General features: G+C 33.1%; 2 protein-coding genes across 4 annotated transcripts in view; both read right to left on the reverse strand.

Annotated features, from left to right (window-relative positions):
• LOC144835229 (unconventional myosin-XVIIIa-like) overlaps positions 1-18,063 on the reverse strand; it is a 70,464-nt gene extending 52,401 nt beyond the window's left edge. The window contains exons 1-6 of one of the 3 annotated variants that reach the window (XM_078690277.1): positions 18,023-18,060; positions 16,499-17,528; positions 5,067-5,255; positions 4,512-4,688; positions 2,666-2,876; positions 2,053-2,195 (exon numbers count right to left, since the gene is read on the reverse strand). In XM_078690277.1, the coding sequence (XP_078546403.1) occupies positions 2,053-2,195; positions 2,666-2,876; positions 4,512-4,688; positions 5,067-5,255; positions 16,499-17,488 (1,710 nt within the window). In that variant the 5' untranslated portion in view covers positions 17,489-17,528; positions 18,023-18,060. Of the gene's footprint in view, positions 1-2,052; positions 2,196-2,665; positions 2,877-4,511; positions 4,689-5,066; positions 5,256-6,611; positions 6,667-16,498; positions 17,529-18,022 lie in introns of those variants that run through there. The other 2 variants (XM_078690279.1, XM_078690280.1) reach the window with 2 other exon arrangements.
• On the reverse strand, positions 130-871 carry LOC144858665 (uncharacterized). The gene is made up of 2 exons (XM_078714763.1): positions 457-871; positions 130-360 (listed from the first exon to the last, which is right to left on the reverse strand). The coding sequence occupies exons 1-2, from the start codon at positions 869-871 to the stop codon at positions 245-247; spliced, it is 531 nt and encodes a 176-aa protein (XP_078570889.1). The 3' UTR covers positions 130-244.
• Positions 18,064-18,205: the final 142 nt, after the last annotated feature.

Genomic DNA, 18,205 nt, shown 5'->3' on the forward strand with positions numbered 1-18,205 from the left:
CTTATTACTTTCCTGAAAATAAGAATAATATTGGTAAAAAATTACTACTGACTTTGATTCAATTATTGACGCACTGATTCGTGATATATATAAAATTATGATGACAATGGCAGGGAATGCAGAAAATATTCCTCCTACCACCAACATACGAAAAAAAATGAACAAAGTAACATGAAACACATTATTTACTTAATCTTTCCGCCAATAAATGCGTATTCATAAATGTCATACTGTACGGTATTTTTTAACTTACAGTTGTTAGTGCGCTCATCTGATCGACGAGACTAGGGTTATTTGTTTCAGTGTTCGAGGTTACAGGTAACAATGACTTCAGCATCTTACGGCAAGTTGAACAGATACCTGATAAAAAGAGTAAAAACATTTACTTACAGGGTTTTGTTTAACAGTTTAAATTACATTAAATATATAAAAATAAAAAAATTAAATTATATTTACCTGAACCAACTTGCAGGAAAGTTCCTGTTTTCTTTAATATTAGTTGCGAATCTTCTTTGCTAATACCCCTATCGCACTTGGGTCCCTTTCCTTTGCTTTGGATGTGATTAGAGAGATCAGGCGGCACTCTACATCTGTTGTTATTTCCTCGAGACCAACCTAAGCCAAGTTCCGATCGATGCAAGGGACAAACAGTCCAACTATGTATATCAGCGGGCAAGGTAAACATGGCTGCTCGACTAAGAATTAGGTCTACCTCACTATCGATGCCCGTAAACCTAAACATGTGTCTGTGTGCAGCGATTTCCTTCTGGCATGCTTGTAAAGGTAGGACTTCAGTGCTCTGTTTGCGGTCTTTTCTATCGAATCCACAAGCTCCGTCAACAACCGATTTAAAAGAACATGAAATCTCCATCTTGTTTGAACTTAAAGCCATCAGACAATAAGTATATATAAAAATTATTTTCAACACGTCTTTACATTGTAAGACATAAACTAAAATGGATAACAAATCATTTCCGTTGTCAACGCCAATGAAGATATCGTTGTCTATCGAATATATGCAGTAAAGTGTTTTGTCTACTGTGGTTAATGTTTTGAAACATTCTCGTTGAGTAAGTTCGACCAGGTTCGACAAACAGGAAAACGATAACAAGTTAAAACAAATGTGTTTTTCAGTTTTATCCTATAAACTATGAGAGGATGGAATAATTTATAATAATGTGGTTTGACAAAGAATAAGCGAGTGATTTTTAGTTACTTGCTTAATTTTGTATATTGATTAGTAATTGAAATTTTACCAGAAACGTATTTTTAGTTTGTGTTTAAATTGCAACTTAATTCAAAATTATTCCAGGAACTTTCAGTTTATCTTTCAATTTTGTTTCGCGTAATAAAAGTTTAGCTCAAAGCGACTTAGATTGCTAAATAGATAACAATAGGTACATCTGATTGATCTTGCCGACAGATAAAATCTTTGAATTTCTTACAACTTTGTGGCTCTGGCGCGGAGCGCAAAATAGTTTCCCCAAATTTGTTTTACTTGATTCATAAATATTAGTATCTAAACTTTAGATTGATGATTTTTTTATTTTAAAAAAATTCGTCGCACATGAAAAAAAACGCGTTTGTTTTTAACCTACTTTTTAAGAGTTTTATATATGCTAATTAGTAATTAATTAGTAAAAATCTTAAAATTTCATTAAATTTTTTGAAACTTTACTAAATTATTGTCAAGATGCTAGTTAACGTAAGTGTAAAATATTAAAACGCTAGGTTGCTACATTTGGCTTCCAGAGGCTGTTAAACTTAATGTAAATTATACACCAAAAATTAACAAAATTGGCCGAAAATCGTTATTTTTCGATTTTCTCGAAAACTAAGCGATATTTTACCAAACAAACTACACATCAGGTTTACTTACATCAAGGTCTACCAATGTGCAAAATATGAGACAATTCGAAATTTTGACCCTTGCCACCTAATGTTTGATTTTTAGTGACTGGCTCTCTTAAACAATAGTACCTAGGTTTATTTATTTGAGCAAATAAATTTTAAAAAATTGTAGCATTTTAAAAATAATAATTGTAAAAGTACCTGAACTGAACCAGCTGCAATTTGACCAGAGTAGTCATAATCCAACGAGGTCACTTGGGCAAAACGTGTAGCGTTTGAATTCTGAATAGTTCTGGCATTTCCAAATGCCTCCAATAATGTTGAAACAGCTTGCATTTTATCAGCTAACAAATAACAAAAAACAGTAAGTGATTGAAGAAATGGTTCATAGAAACCAAAATTAACAGAATGGTAAAAGAGATTTTGGAACCTTTTGGACCTCAATCAAGGTTTGGTTTTAGGAGAATTTTAGGTTTTTAAAGTCTGGTATTGGGAATGTTGACTGTACTCTACAAGTACGATTTTGGGGGAACAAGGACGAAAAGGGGAGGATCTTTCCATGTGTTATTGCTTTTGCAATAATTTAATTTGCACAATTTTTTTTAATTTTTATTGTTGATATATTAAGATATTTATTGATATGCTATATTGTCCAGCAGGTTGACACATATGCTATGTTCTGCTTAGTAAGAGGATTCACAGGCTCTTGTCATAGGGATTTAGTTCCCTTTTGTGTTTCCTGCCACTTACTTTGTAGTTGTTTGTTTGATAGACAATAAAGAATAAAAGACAAGGTCTTAATTTATAGTAATACCTGTTACTACATTATTAACCGTTCCAGCAGCATTAGCCAGGTAGCCTATGACATGTTTAGCATTTGTAGATTTCCCGCTGCCACTTTGCCCCATGAAAATAATGGACTGGTCCATTCGTGATGTAAGCATGTTCTTGTAGGCCGTCTGAGCAGTTGCGTAAATGTGTGGGGGCATGTCCTCTGGTTTGCACCCCTTAAACATCTGAAGAACCTATAGTAAGGCAACAAAAAGTGGTTATATTTTTTTTCAATATATATTTAACAATTCATTCTTCAAATATTAAATGACTTTGAAACGGATACAATTAACGTGATTTGATTTGAACATTGAATTGCTGTTTCTCATCATTTTATCTTACTTATATAAAAATACTTACAAAATGTTATTACTATTACTATTACAAACAACTGACATAACTGACACAATTTTTACTGGATATTATTTCACGAAAACAGTAAGATTAAAGTGCAAAGGGAATCATGTGTTTTAATTAATTAGGTAACTTTACTAATAAATTTAAACAAATGTTAATCAAATAGATGAATATAAAGAAAAGTATTAGTTAGGTTGAGTCAAAGTATTTAAACTAAAGCTCTGTCCACACTATCAAACTTTATGTGACAAAAAATATGATGTGCTCATATATGGATATGACGATGTCATATCACTACCATATTTGGGCATATCACTACCATATTTGGGCATATCACTACTATATTTGAGCATATCACTACCATATTTGGGCACACACTAGACAGAGCTTTATTCATTCACTACACATACTGTTTGACAGTTAATTACATACTTGACTTTAGAACCGTTTCTTTTAATGACTTATAGAATGGAATCTTTAAGAGAGTTGATAACGTTGTCTCATGGGGAATCATACAGTTTTAAACAAATGAGGCTTAACTTCACAAGCAAGTAATGACTAGTATTGAGTATCTGTCTCCCGATCTGTCTCTATAGCTTTGAATTAAAATTACTTTAATATTTCATTAATAGAGTGCGCTGATAATTGTAGTGCTTTAGTTAGATAAAAAATGATACAACAGAAGACAGATATAAATCCAAATGCATCTATATCAACCTTGAACAACAAATAACTAATCATCGTCTGACGAAGATCTGATGGTATCAGATCGAAACGTAACAGTACTGTTGGCTTACTTTTTACAATTAATTTATCCTTATTTATTGTATATAATTACTAATTAGTAAATGTTTAGTGGTTTGATATTAAATTTAATAATGATTTTGAAAATTGTGTGTATGTGAAAAAAAATATGAATTTTTTTTTTTAATTATGAAAACGTTTATTGAATTAAACACTACTTACACCAAGTACTCTCTGTACAAAAAGAAAATCAATTTTAGAAATATAATTGAAAAACTATTAAGAATCATTACAGGTAAGATTTCACCTGCACAATTGTCTGCAAAATCATCTACTAAAGAGGGGAGGAGATTCTGTAAATTGTAACTAAAAGTCATAAGATATGAAATCTAGTCCAATCTCATGATGGCATATATCGTATATGGTGGCCATATTGCGCTGTGACAGTGGCCATTATTTCTGCATCACAACAATTTCTGATGCAAACAACATAAACTTTTGTTATGCTCAATATCTCTTTCTTTTTTATTTATTTTGTTGTTTTATATTTTCATAAATAATAATATTTTCATGTATTATACATACTGTGTATGTATTGTCAGGGGGGGGGGGGGGCCTCATGAGACAAGCTTTTGCTTCTAGTGCGGGCACCAGTTATTATTGTTATAACTGAATAAAATGTGTAGGAACGGAATGAATATTAATCAACTTTTACCATATGGTCTTACCTTATCAGAATAGATAGGCAGTGAATGCATTGGATTGATAACTAGTAGATTCCTACCACTAAATGTATGTATAAGGTTGCTAGCATAGCGTTGACGTAATGTATGTAACACGCCAGACTCGTTGAGATATGGAAGCTGTCCAAGACCCTCAGCTCGATCATATTGAGGAGGATTAGCCTACAACAAAAATAAATTAAGAATCAAGAAATTTATTAATAATAATAAAAATAAACACAATTTGTGTTATTAGAATAAGGTTCAAGTCTGTAGCCAGCATTTTTACAGGGGGTTCTTTTTTCATCAAAAAGGGGAAAGTGCAAGCGCAAGCAACTGAAGAAAGATAAATTCAGGAATAGTCTAGTAGATGAAAGTAATAAGTTTACTGGCTAGCTATCGGTTTTTATTCTAGGATTCTATTTACTATTAGTATTACTTTCGCTGATGGTCTGTTTGAAAAGGGCACTTCAGTAAAAAGGACGGGGTTCTTTCAAACTTACAAAACCCCCTTAGCTACGGCCTTTTATTTATAATGTGTAGATAATAATATAAGATTACCTTCTCAACATCATCATCATCAACTTCAATGACATCACCACTGTGTTCTAACTTAATCTTGACACGCCCTTCTATAATGCCATCTGAAGGTAGTAACTTGGCTGCACTGAAACCACCCCGATGTAGAAGCCACACCTTCTCTGCATCTATCACAGCTTTCTCAGATGCCAACTGATCATCAGATTTGGCCTGTAAAACAAAAAGTTAGATTAGAATCAAATCAAACGTTTATTTCTTTCAAATCAAATAAAATTGAACACATTGTTTCTAATTTTCTTAGTTTTGTGAAATTAAAACAGAGTGAAAATCAAAGTAATGTACAGTATGTCTTAAAATTGGTTATCAAAACATTAAAGAGGCAAAGACCCCTTACCACACGAACAAATCATTAAACTATGAATCAAATTAAAATTAATTAGCAATTAAATTTGCTAAATTCATCAACAGCGAATGTGATTATTCACCTTCTTTGTACAGTACATAATATTATCAATATACATTAATGCAGTATGAATAGATTTATGAATTTAAAATTGGTAGAACAATAAGACAGTACAATATGGTGATAACAATGATGACACCAACAATGATGGCAACAATGATGCTAATGATGTTTATGACAATAATGATGACATTGACAACACAGATGTTGATGACAATTGATAACAATTTTAACCAATGATGATAACTCTGATTTCTTGGAGCCAGATGTATTCAGTCTGTAGTCATCTGATAGCTAATATTGATTACATACACTGACTGACTCATCTCATTATGTTTAATTGTACTCAAGTCACATCACACAACATCAATACTATACTGTACATTAACACACATGATGCCACCAACATTAAAATGGTGGATGTCTTAATGCAAGTTATAAACAATTTTTCCATTCAATGGATGAATGGATTCGAACAGTAATAGTAATAGTGTGGACACATCTCATGTCATAAAGTCAAATTATTATTACACTGAGCCACATTATAATTAATGTTCTACTTCAGTAAAACAATGTCATTATTCATTGTCATTTATATTGCTTTTAAAAAAAAAGGGTAAACAAAGTACAAAACAATCTAAATATTGCAACAGCTAATTATTGTATTAATTGTACAATAACAACTAACATTACATTTTTTTTTTTTTTTCATTTCATTTATTTCAATATCGTCATCGCAGTCAAAGCTGAATTACAAAGATATTTACATATTCTCATTCTTCTTCACCCTCATGTACTTTGTACAGTACAACATTCAGAATACATTACTTGTCTTGGATGTATTTTTTAAACAATATAAATTACATCACATATAAAAATGAATGCAATAAAAACAATAATTCAAATTATTAAAATCCTGTGACATACAGTTGTGCACATTAGAAAGTTAAAACATGGTGCCTGGTAGTTACAACATCCATTAGATAAAATGTCATACTATACATATCTAGAGTTTTAATTACTAATACTAATACTACCAAAGTATACTCCACTAATTAATTAACACTCCTAAGGCAACAACAAATACGAAATAAAGTACATACTTTAGTAAATATAAGCTTAGTCCGAAAGGTGATCATGTTGGATACTCAACTTCTCTTTACTAGTGTTCCTAACTATATAACGGTGGTATGTTTTAATGCATAGTTAATTAGTATGCTATGTATGCTGCTGCACCTGTCCATAGAGCTCAAAAGGCTTTATAACTTGTCATATTTCTATGATAGACAACTAGGTAAACATCCTAGGGTTACGGCTGGCAGTTGATGCAAAGGCTTGGCCAATTAGCAGTGATTACAATCAACGTTTACATACCAGCCTGATGAATTTAGAATTGTGTTTACACCTCGGACATCAAAGGACTGACCAATAAAAGTAAGTACTTTGTACTACTTGGTGACCTATTGGCCATCATGAAATCATGTTGGAGTTGAGAAAATTTTACGATAGCAATTAACATACTATGAAGTATGAGATGCATGAAAAAAGGAACATTTGTTATACTGCCACAGAAAGTATTAACAGTTCATTCAACAACTAAATAAACATTTTTATAGTCTGTATTTTCAGTGCAGGATCCAGGAAAAAGTAGGGTTTTGTCAGGCTGAATATTCTGTCAATTAATTAAGAATTGATTCATTTAATAAATATAATGCCAGAACCAGGAAACTTGTAGACAAAAAAAGAGTATACAATTTATAACAGCAAATTCAACTTCTTGGAAAACATGTTAAGCCTACAAAAATCAATAAATCATGGTAACATAGTGCCTGGTCTTACACCTCTTATACAGTGTAAATAAAACTCAAATATGTAACTGTATACATTTAACGAGTCCCTGAAGTCAACAGTGTATCACCTACAAAGTCTATACAATAGTGTTTGGGTTTCTGGCAAGGAACTGTAGGAGCTGTACCATTCAGTGAAAAACAAAATCTTCAGGAAACATCAGGGGGGATTGACATAAATAAAAGAACATTACATTACTGAGGCACACAGATTACAAAAAAACCAGAAGTGGTGTCTACAGTCTACTGTATAAGTACTTTACTTACTTCGATAAACCAACATAGACCTTTTTATCTTTGATTTGAGGAGAAAACTTAAGTTCTCGAAAAGTATTAAAAATCCTCCTAGACAGTAGAATTGCACACGAGCTGTGTCCCATGTACAAACCAACTTTACAGTATATGCCATCGATTAAACATTCTAGAAGTAACTACGATTTACCGAATTTTGCCCATACGTAAATTTATATAGATACCAAATAAAACTCATAGAAATTAGGTAGCCTTTTGCCATTTTTCTCCTGACTGTAGTGTAAAGCAAATGTCCATGCTAGACTATGTTTAAGGTTCAAGTATACTTGCCCATGGTAAACTGTCAATCTCCTTCACAATGCTACACTTATTATAAGATTCCATTTAAACTGTTGATATCCTTTCACACCAATTATTCCACAGTATATAGAGGTAAAGTATAACAGTATTCACACACTCATTAAATCCTGGCAAACTGGAACCATTTTAAGTATAAACTCCTTAGAATCGTGAATACTGTTGTCATTTACTGTGTGTTAGCAGCTTAGGTAAGATTTAACAAATGAACTATTTAATATGAATGTGTTGAAGAATCTTTCCCGACATAAGGATCTATTGTTTTCATTGCTTTGATTGTGATTTTAGATTAAAAACCATCAAAACACAGAATTTAACGGTTGAATGAATGATGAATAAATGAGGGAGAAGAAAAGACAACATAGGAATAACCAGGTCATTGTTTCTTGGCTTGAGTACAGAACTAGCTTGAGACTGCATAGAACGATTGGTGTGAGGTCGATTGGTGTGTGAGGTCGATTGGTGTGTGAGGTCGATTGGTGTGTGAGGTTGATTAGTGTGTGAGGTTGATTAGTGTGTGAGGTTGATTAGTGTGTGTGAGGTCGATTGGTATGTGAGGTCGATTGGTGTGCGAGGTCGATTGGTGTGCGAGGTCGATTGGTGTGTGATGTCGATTGGTGTGTGAGGTCGATTGGTGTGTGAGGTCGATTGGTGTGTGAGGTCGATTGGTGTGTGATGTTGATTGGTGTGCGAGGTCGATTGGTGTGTGATGTCGGGTGTTGGTGGTGGTAAGGAAGGGGTCAGGAAAGGAATGTTGATCTCTACACCTACATCTTTCTATTACATTTTTAGTCCAAGCTTTACCTTACAAAGAAATACTAAAAGTATTGAACTGACGTTGACCTAGTGACCTAAATCTCACCGGGTTCACGCATCCTGCTACTGTACCACCCACAGTAACTTTTTCTAAAACCAAATAGATTTCCTAATCCTGGCTTTACAGTACTTTGTAAGACTGACTGTATAGCTATGCATAGAGAAAAAAATAATATTGTTTAAATATCAATCATCATCAGCATATGTCTGCAAAGACTGTAAAATTAATATTGTATTAAAGTCAGTGTACTATGAAGTAGAATAGATTTTGGTTTTTTTAATCTTTAAGTTTTCTTAAGTTTTACTGTTTCTTTAGGTTTTAAACTGAATCACTACTGAGTAGTAGCAAGTACAACAAAGTGCAAAAGGTCATACTGTAGCATTACACTGTAGCATGATGAATGTGCAGAATCATGTCCTGAATCATGTACACCCATAACATAGTTTTGAAAGAAATTGTCCAATACTTCCCTTTGCCTGAGTAAATACAACAGCATAGCCATGATGAATGTACATTTCGATTTATTTTAATATTGAGAGCCTTTGGAACACAAGTCACAGCAGAAAGTGGAACCTACCAAGTATCGATTTGCTTGTTTACTTGTCTTTTTAGAAAAGAACAAGAATATTTCCTTCTCTGATAAATCCTCCATAATTGTTGGCAAATATAAATGTAGCGTACAGGTACTATAATCCACGTGTCTATGTAAATATTCAAATTTTACAGGTCTGACATTTAGTAGGTCACCGGTAGGTCTCACTCTAGTGTCAGTGATTCTTTTAAAGCAGCATCAATAATAGAAAAAGATTTTGATTTTAACAGGAAATACCACAAAAACACAAATATAATATTATCATCAGTCAGCAATAGGCTTGTGAAACCATCCAGAAACCACTAAATAAACTACTGTATATCTTCCAAAATATCTACTGGATATTTTCTGTGTGGATCACTGTACACCCATCAAATTAAAACACAATGTTCACAGTACTGTAGAACTTCAACGCCGGTGCTGAACTTATCGACAATCTTGTTAACAATTTTTGAGTGAATCAGATGAATAAAATACTAAACTATTAGCCTAAATGACCTCAGTTTTTAGTAAAATGACTCACAAACAATTGTGATTGGACAACTTTAACTAGTTCTCTCTGATCTCACAAGTTTTTTTGGTTTATTTTTTCTGCTTGGTTGAACCTCAAGGTAAAGTTTAACCTTAGGATTATTTAAGTCTATGCTTTTATTATTCTTGTACTGGTGGTGTAGACAATTAGGATAAAAGTATGGTAAATATGTGGTATTGTTTATGAAATAGAATAACATCTTTTTTTTATTCACACTTCATTTGATACTGTACACAGCACAAAGTCAATCTAAAACACTTAAATAAACAGCACATGTCAAATGAATAGGGAATCAATTTTATGAATTATATTGAATAGATTTGATAATCCTTTGCAGAGGTCCTAACTAAACTATACATCCAAAAATAGAGGGCGTTGTCTAAAACAAGCTCGGCCATCAGCATTATACCATTATTTTATAGTAAAACATAATATAATATGCACTTTCCCAGATTTTTCCAGAGCTGGAAAATTGAAAGTGGGGGATAAAGGTTAAGAAATTCCAAACTTAGAAAAAAAGGTCACTTCCTGTTTAAAAAAATGGCAAAACATCACATATTTATAATAGAAATAATTAGAAGCAAGTAAATCAAATGTCATTACCTACAAAATAATATTGATTTCATTCTAATATAGGATTAAAATGTGTTGATCTGTTTGCTATTCACCTGCAAGGACTATACATAGTATAATACATTTTATGCATGATTGCCTTTTAAGTTTCATTCAGGCATGGAGGTATACCTCCATGATTCAGGTGTGTAAAAGTGTACCTGGACACACGCTATACCTGTAATTAAGTAAACCATTGAAATAATTAGCCAAGCAATTATCTAATAATGAGATAAAATTCTCAATGTACTCCTTGAGAAACAGTCCTCTTTTTATTTACCAGTATTAGGGTTGACAATAGTGGTTTTACAAGGTATATACTGTAGAGTAGTATCAGTAATAAAAAGAATATCAGTACAACGCCCTCTAAATTTAGGCAGATACAGTACGCAATTCTTCTTTTCAAAAAAATTCAAATGACATTGGATTTAATTTAATTTAAAGTGTTCCTTAAGTTGTTAAGTACCCTACTTAAATGATTACTTAATTGAATTACTGTGTATTGAATAATTATCCTTCAAAATGTCCACTGTATTCAAATGCAAACGCATTTATTCTAAAATGTTCTCAATTCGAGTTTTATCCTCAAAAAGTTGTTTAGAAATTGAAATGCAATTACAGTTTCATTCAGCCAATATTTAAAACAACTGTATATGCATACACACACTGTCCATATGTTGTTATTTAAGTACCTTGATCGGAAATAAAATAGTTAATAGCAGAGGAAATTGTACAATTATTAAAAGGAAATCCCTACTAAGTACTGGTGTACAGTGGTATGAAAGTATGATTCCAAGAACAGACTTCAGCACTCTATGGTATAGGTTAACCAAGTACATGTAAACATACAGTAGATATAATCAGGAAAGGGCTGATCAATTAAGTGATACAGCAAGTTTCTGTTTCTTATGGTGAATAATAAAAGTAAGAAGCTATCAAAATCAATGAACGAATAGCAACAGATCCGTTCATATTATGAATTAAAATACCGACAAACATGCAATAATTAGAGGTAGAGACATCCTGCATATCAACCTGCATGAATACCTCTAAACAATTCAATAATACACCTACAATAGACAATGCATACCAACACAATTATTATACTATCGGTAGATTAAAGGAAATTACAAAATAAGCATCATCGCATTTAATTAATAACAAACCATAGTAGTCTAGATTTCTACAGCTGTTATGGTATCATAATTGTAAATCTGCATTACACACAAACTACAGGTTCCATAAAGCTGTACACTTACGTTTTATTAGATTATTTGAAAGCATATTTACTGCAACTGTATCATAAACATTGTTAATATTAATGTTATTAATTTTGCCAGATGAACTGCTGGCATGGATTGTAGTACTGTTTTGGTCGAGCTGGGTTGAGGGGAGCATGATGCATTGCACATATTGTTAATGCAATACTGTACTCTTAATTTTGTTGCACTAACCATGTTTGTACTTATATCTTTGGAAGTAGAGTGCTGTCCTTTTTGGTATGTTCATCTCAAAACATTTTACATCCTGTACTTCAAAACAAAGTACAGGGTAGACTGATCTCTGATTTGACGTCTGTACCTTTTACCTCCATGCCAGGTGACCAACTTAACTAACACTTACAGCAATAATTATGTACAGAATATAAAGCTACTGTACCAATAGCAATGGTAATGGACATTATATTAAGAAACTATTAATATAATGTATGTCTGTTTAATAATTCATGAGAACCAAGTTCATACATACATACAGAGAAGTTGGTAATACAATTATAAATTACTGTTTTAATATTCATCATGAGTCATGAACTCATCTTAGTACAGCAGTTGAATTATTAAACACATGTTAATGAGGGGTGTGGAGCAGAATATTGAATTTATCTGAGTGATGTATGGAGAGTGTCTTAAAATCCTGTCTGACACAGCAGTTCAGCAGTTGGTAAACTCATGAAAACCATGGTAGCCATGTGCGTACAACTGAACTGTAGAGATCTATGACCCAGGCTCACTGCATTAGAGCAGGTCTACTGTACATAGGTCTCAGTAGGTCTGTCTGAAATGATTTGAGGATACTGTAAAAGTTGGCAAACATTGTCCTGTGCAGTTTAAATATCATACATACAGTCAATCCTTATACAGTACTGTATGTTGGGATGGGAGGGAGAAGGGTTTTTTTTTTTTTTGGGGTTGGGGGTTTCACTGTCATGGAAAGGGACATCGGTTCATTATCTATTCTACAAATTCTAAATAAAGCAAATTATTATTTAATGCTTAAAGTACAATAGGTCATATTTGACATTAAATGAGACCTGGCCTAATTTTGAATACTGTAGCTCAGGGTTGGCATTTATCAATATTTGCTTATATTTTTGCTTAAGGTGAAATATTTAAGAAGTGCTTAAGCAAATAGCTTAAGCTTATTTATTAAACCGTCTTAGCAATGTCTTAGCATAAAAATTGTCTTAGGCAAATATTACTTGGCGCATGCGCAAAATTAAACTCTAGAGGGCAGCAAATTATGTCTTAAGACGAAAAATTCTTGCTTACGCATGCGTATTAGCTTTTTTCTCTTAGCGATGGCGGCGCTATAACATTTTATCTCAGTATTTTCACTCCCAACAAGAGAGGGCGCATTCTGGCTACTATTGTTTTTATTACTTGAAATAGAGAAAGAGCACAACAGTCGGAAATACATACGAAAATCATTCGCTCTAAACTTAAATCAAATCAACATTTATTTATTTTTATCAATGACAGCGATCATTGGCAGCCGATACAGTTTTCTAAAAGTTAGTCAATTGGATCGTACCTATCCCGAAAATATTAGTTTTGCTCGTCCAATTTCTAGGCCATCTTTATGAAGATCGATATCATTATTGTAGCGTCCGTAGTACAGGGGAAAACGCACTAGCGTTGCCTTTCCGAATGTTCAATGTTCCGGCCTAGCGCGCTCGCGTTGTCAAAAAAGAATGTTTCTGTTGCAGAAATGAGATAAGACGAAATTTTTCATCTTTAGGCAGGGTGTTGTTCGTCTTAGATTTAAGACAAAATTAAGCAAATTTTTTTGCTTAGATATATTGATAAATCTGACTAAGGCAAAATCAAGGATTTAAGGCAAAGTTGAGACGATTTTTTTGCTAAGCAAGTTTGATAAATCCGGCCCCAGTTTACTAAAGTCCCCTAATATTCTTTCACGACTCCCTTGCTGATGTGGTGGTAGTTCTGTCAATAAAACATACTGACACTGACAGTAACATAATAATCTCCCAATATTTCTTTATTGTTTGACACCTTTTTATTTGTTAATGTCACACGCAACCTATTGATACTTTGCTTTAGTTTGTTTAGACGTTATTGTTACATCAGCATTATTTCATTACTTTTAATTCAGATATTCTATTCAAGTTTACAAATATTCACTCACACAATACAATAAAGTTCACCAAAATATCTTTACGGTCAACAGCGATTCTATTCAGACAAGGAAGCTATAATGTACAATACTGTATCATACAGTCTAATGTACTGCATTCATTTATTTTTTTAGGCTTGTGGATAACATAAATACTGTAGATATTTTTTATTTTCTTCCTCTCAATCTAGATTGATTTTAGTTCAAACTCTTGATTGGTTTGGGAATGATTTCAATGATAAGAGATAGGATATTCTATTGAGCCTTGTGTGCAGTTGGTGATGGCTTTAAATGCATCTTTACAATGATGATCACATCACTCAGATTTATAGATTATATCTAAACAAAACTATTGTATAATTTATCTAGTGTAAATCCTCCTCATTTATTTCCTCATTCCAACTGCAGTAAGATCTATTTTTGGTTTTTGAAGCACGCTTAAAATTTCAAACAAAACATGGACTTTATTTGAATACCAATTACAACAACAAACTAAGTGAGGCCCACCTAAGGATAGCAACACACTTATGCAATTATGACTTAACTTTGCTGCCTAAAGGGAAATATTTGAAAATAACCACTGGTATTTTAAAGATCTGTACTTACAGAGTGACCGTATCAGTGTACTATGTTTTAATGCGATATTATTGTGCAAGCAAATGCGGGCTTATTTTAATTTATTCCTTCCAGCAGACAAATAGCAGAACACAAAAACAAACATGATGCAAAAACAAATGAAGTGTTGAGCTGAGGAGAGGCAAGAGCAGTACAATAACCACTATCACCGGGAATGGTGTGTCCCTCTACTCCAACTTCACTTCAGTTTGCTCGCATTGTACAAACAATTATGTATCAATTAAAAGAAAATTAATTTAAAGTAAGCCTACAGAAGAATGAATGATCTACAGTACTGTAATGATACAGTAATCCATTACAAAATGAAAGAAAAAAGGCCAGCCCTTTGGTCAGGTGACTGCCATTCCAACTAGTTACTGGACACTTTTAATTCCTTGTTTATTTTACAGATATTAGCTTTCTAATCAAAGTGAAACTCAATCTTTGACTGAATTAAAATTAGAAAGTCATTACCTAATTAATAGACAGGTGAAATGTCAATCATAAAATTAATACACTTTTATGATTAAGCTTCAGTCCTATTCAGTCCTAGTACAGGTATAGAAAATAAAACTGTAATGTAAAAAAAAGGTATAAGATCTTTGGGGTTGCACCATGTCAAACACAATGCCTTTCAAATTATGACGCACAAAACAAATAGAATAAAGTAAAAGCAAATACAATAGTTAACCTGATAGCCTCAGGTATGGCATTTTACTGTGGAAGACTGATCCCACATTTTATCTTGATATCATCACTGCTGGTATTTCATAATGCAATAACTTATAGTTCATTCTGCACGAAATTGGTACAAATCAAACTAATTAAATTCATGAATGTTTGAACTGTAATCTTCAAACTAAAATTAGTAGGTTTTGGACTTTGATTGTAACTGCCATAAATCTGTAATGACAACCATTTATTTGACAGAGGAAAAATACAGTGTATACAGTAACCCTCCTTTGGGATACTTCTACTCAGAGGACACTCCTGTTCAGGGGACACTCCTGTTCAGGAGACACTTATCCATACAGTTTTCAAAATGAAAGAAGGGAAATACTGTATAGTACAGTACAATAGGTTTTAACACTCCACTATTCAGAGAGGACACCCTTATAACATTATAAACATTTTGGTGGGTACTGAATGAAGGTATAATAGAAATTCTACTGTATTCCTATAAACAAAAAGTATAAATCTAGGAAATATACTGCATTGTATTTACTATTGGACTACTGTACAATGGGCCTACTACTAAAACAGTACACACAGAACAAAACTTGAAATATCCAATAATATTGAAATCAAATTATTCTGTTGTGTATATGAACAGAGTCTTCATTTGTAGAGATGATGACAAAAACAGATGTAGACTTGATCACAGTTACATTACACAAAGACTAATTCTTTGTTATCACTATTACAGTACACATCTGACATCTGTTCATGTTGAACATACAGTACTGTACAAGGAACATTTTTATCAGTATAGCATATTATTAACCAATGCTAGATAAGACTACTGTATGTTTGCTAAAATGGTATACAGTAGCAAGCATGCAATCAATATATTTTAATGAAAATGTTCCCAGAACTTTAGGAAATCATGATAATCTGATAACAAGCTAAGCTTTTAAAAATCTGGCCAGGACAGTCCTACTGTAGACTAACAACTTTGAGTTTGCCAATTGTATGATGCAAAATTTAACTTTTAGTCACACAACTTTGAAATGCACTTTCATCAATCAATAAATTGAAACTTGATAAATTTAGGAATTTATGAACACTTCAAGAAATTCAGCAAATGGACTGAATTTAATAAATAGTTAATTGGAATAAAATTAATTTATTAATAATTAATGTTAAATTATTGCATTGCTACATCACATGGCTACAAAGACTACGTTTAAAACAAAAATGATTTTACCGTTTGCTAAAAAAAATATTCTTACCTTGCCTCTTGCAAATTTAAGACTACCACTCCGACGTAAAGACCCACTTTTCTTTGGTGTGCCATCATTACCTTCGTAGCTGGAGCGAATACTTAATTCAACAAGCTCCGCTATTGGCTGTACTTTCAACGTAACAGTATCACTAGAACTCCTAATTTTAAGAATGATATCTTCTCTTGGTGCGTTTTCAACGTTAAATCCATTCACTTCTATCAGCCGGTCACCTGGAAGAAGGCCGGTCATATTTTCTTTAATCGACGCACTCGGTTCGGCAAAATGAATCACTCGTTTTACAATACCACCATTCATCGTCCTTTCCTCAATATTAGATCTCCGCAGGGAAAATCCAAACCCACCGTTTCCTTGTCTTTGAAGTATAATTTCTCGTGTACGAGGTGGTTTTGGCGGTATGATTGGAGGCAATCTTAAATCTAAACCTGCATATTTGTCTTGATATTGAGGGATTGCAGTCGCTGTCGATTCAGACGTCGGTAAAGACTCTTTAGTTTCAAGATCAGAAAAACGTTCGTTGTACATTGTATTTTCTGCCAACAGACCACTATCATTTAATTTGGTCACAGTTCCTTCTATTTCATCTGGTCCGTAGTTAGACTTCATTTTTAAAATGCTTTTGGTCCTTGGTTTTGGTATTGGGGGATTTGGAAGCTGTCGACCCCCTCCATCTGTTTGCTTTTCTGCGTTCAGGCTAGTTTCGCTGTCTGTTGACCGCGTACTAATCAGCGAGTTACGATTGGATCCCTCAGCTGATGACTTTGAAACAGTATCGTTGGAATCACCTTTACCGCTGCCAAACGCTCTACGAAAACTACCTTTTTTATCTTTGGATGGTGTTTGGTAACGTTGTTGTGCCTCATGCAGTCTTTTCATTTCTTCTACTGTCATTTTTTCTTCATGTTTTTTGTCTTTCTTACTGCTTTTCTTCTCCACCTTTTCCTTATCACTCTTGTCTTTCTTCTTTCGTTTGAACATTGTTTATAAAAATATGTGGAGGTTGCTCATAAAGAAATTACTGAAACAAAATATTTGTGTTGTTAATTTATGCTTGTAGTACACTGTACTGATTGCCAAACTAAACTGTGCCAAATTAAGCAAGAGGTGTCGTATAGGTAGATACTGTAGGGTGCTGCTATACTGTAGAATAGGCCAACCCAAGGCAAGGCTAAATAAAAAAAAGTAATACAAAAAGCTAATTTTTGAAAAGATCCCAAATATTCTAGACCTGTATCAATTTAGCATCATAAAATAAGTTATATTCCTTACTACCCATAACCAACCTGTTCTAGCTAGGCACCACCCGAAATCCAGGTAAAAAAGGACCCGCCCACCGTACTACCACCAGCTCACTACGCTAGATAGAGAGATGTCTTCACTTCACTCATACTCATCACCTGGCCTAGCGAGCCTAGACCCTAGCCTGCCCTAGCATATTATAAAATTGGCCTTTTCAACGACGATAATAAACAATCAAAACAATAAGCAGACAAAAATTGTATAATTTCTTACCTACCCCACTGTTAACTAACATTTAATGCAGGTATTATTTAGCCGCGCGCCGACGATTGAGACCTAAAATTGAAACTGTGTTTTTGCATTTTGTTTAGCGCCCTCAATTTTTATAACAGCGTGAGACTTTTTCCATGTGTTTTTTCATTAAGGTGGTTGAATGTATTATGTAATTTAAAAAAG

The sequence above is a fragment of the Antedon bifida genome, chromosome 2 (assembly GCF_963402885.1).
Source record: "Antedon bifida chromosome 2, ecAntBifi1.1, whole genome shotgun sequence".
NCBI lineage: Eukaryota > Metazoa > Echinodermata > Crinoidea > Comatulida > Antedonidae > Antedon > Antedon bifida.

Excerpts from the sequence above, each read along its gene's own strand:
- LOC144858665 (XM_078714763.1), bottom strand. The coding sequence starts at position 871 with ATGGAGATTTCATGTTCTTTTAAATCGGTTGTTGACGGAGCTTGTGGA. Across the intron at positions 361-456 it reads TTTCCTGCAAGTTGGTTCAG|GTATCTGTTCAACTTGCCGT; the intron begins GTAAATATAATT and ends TCTTTTTATCAG.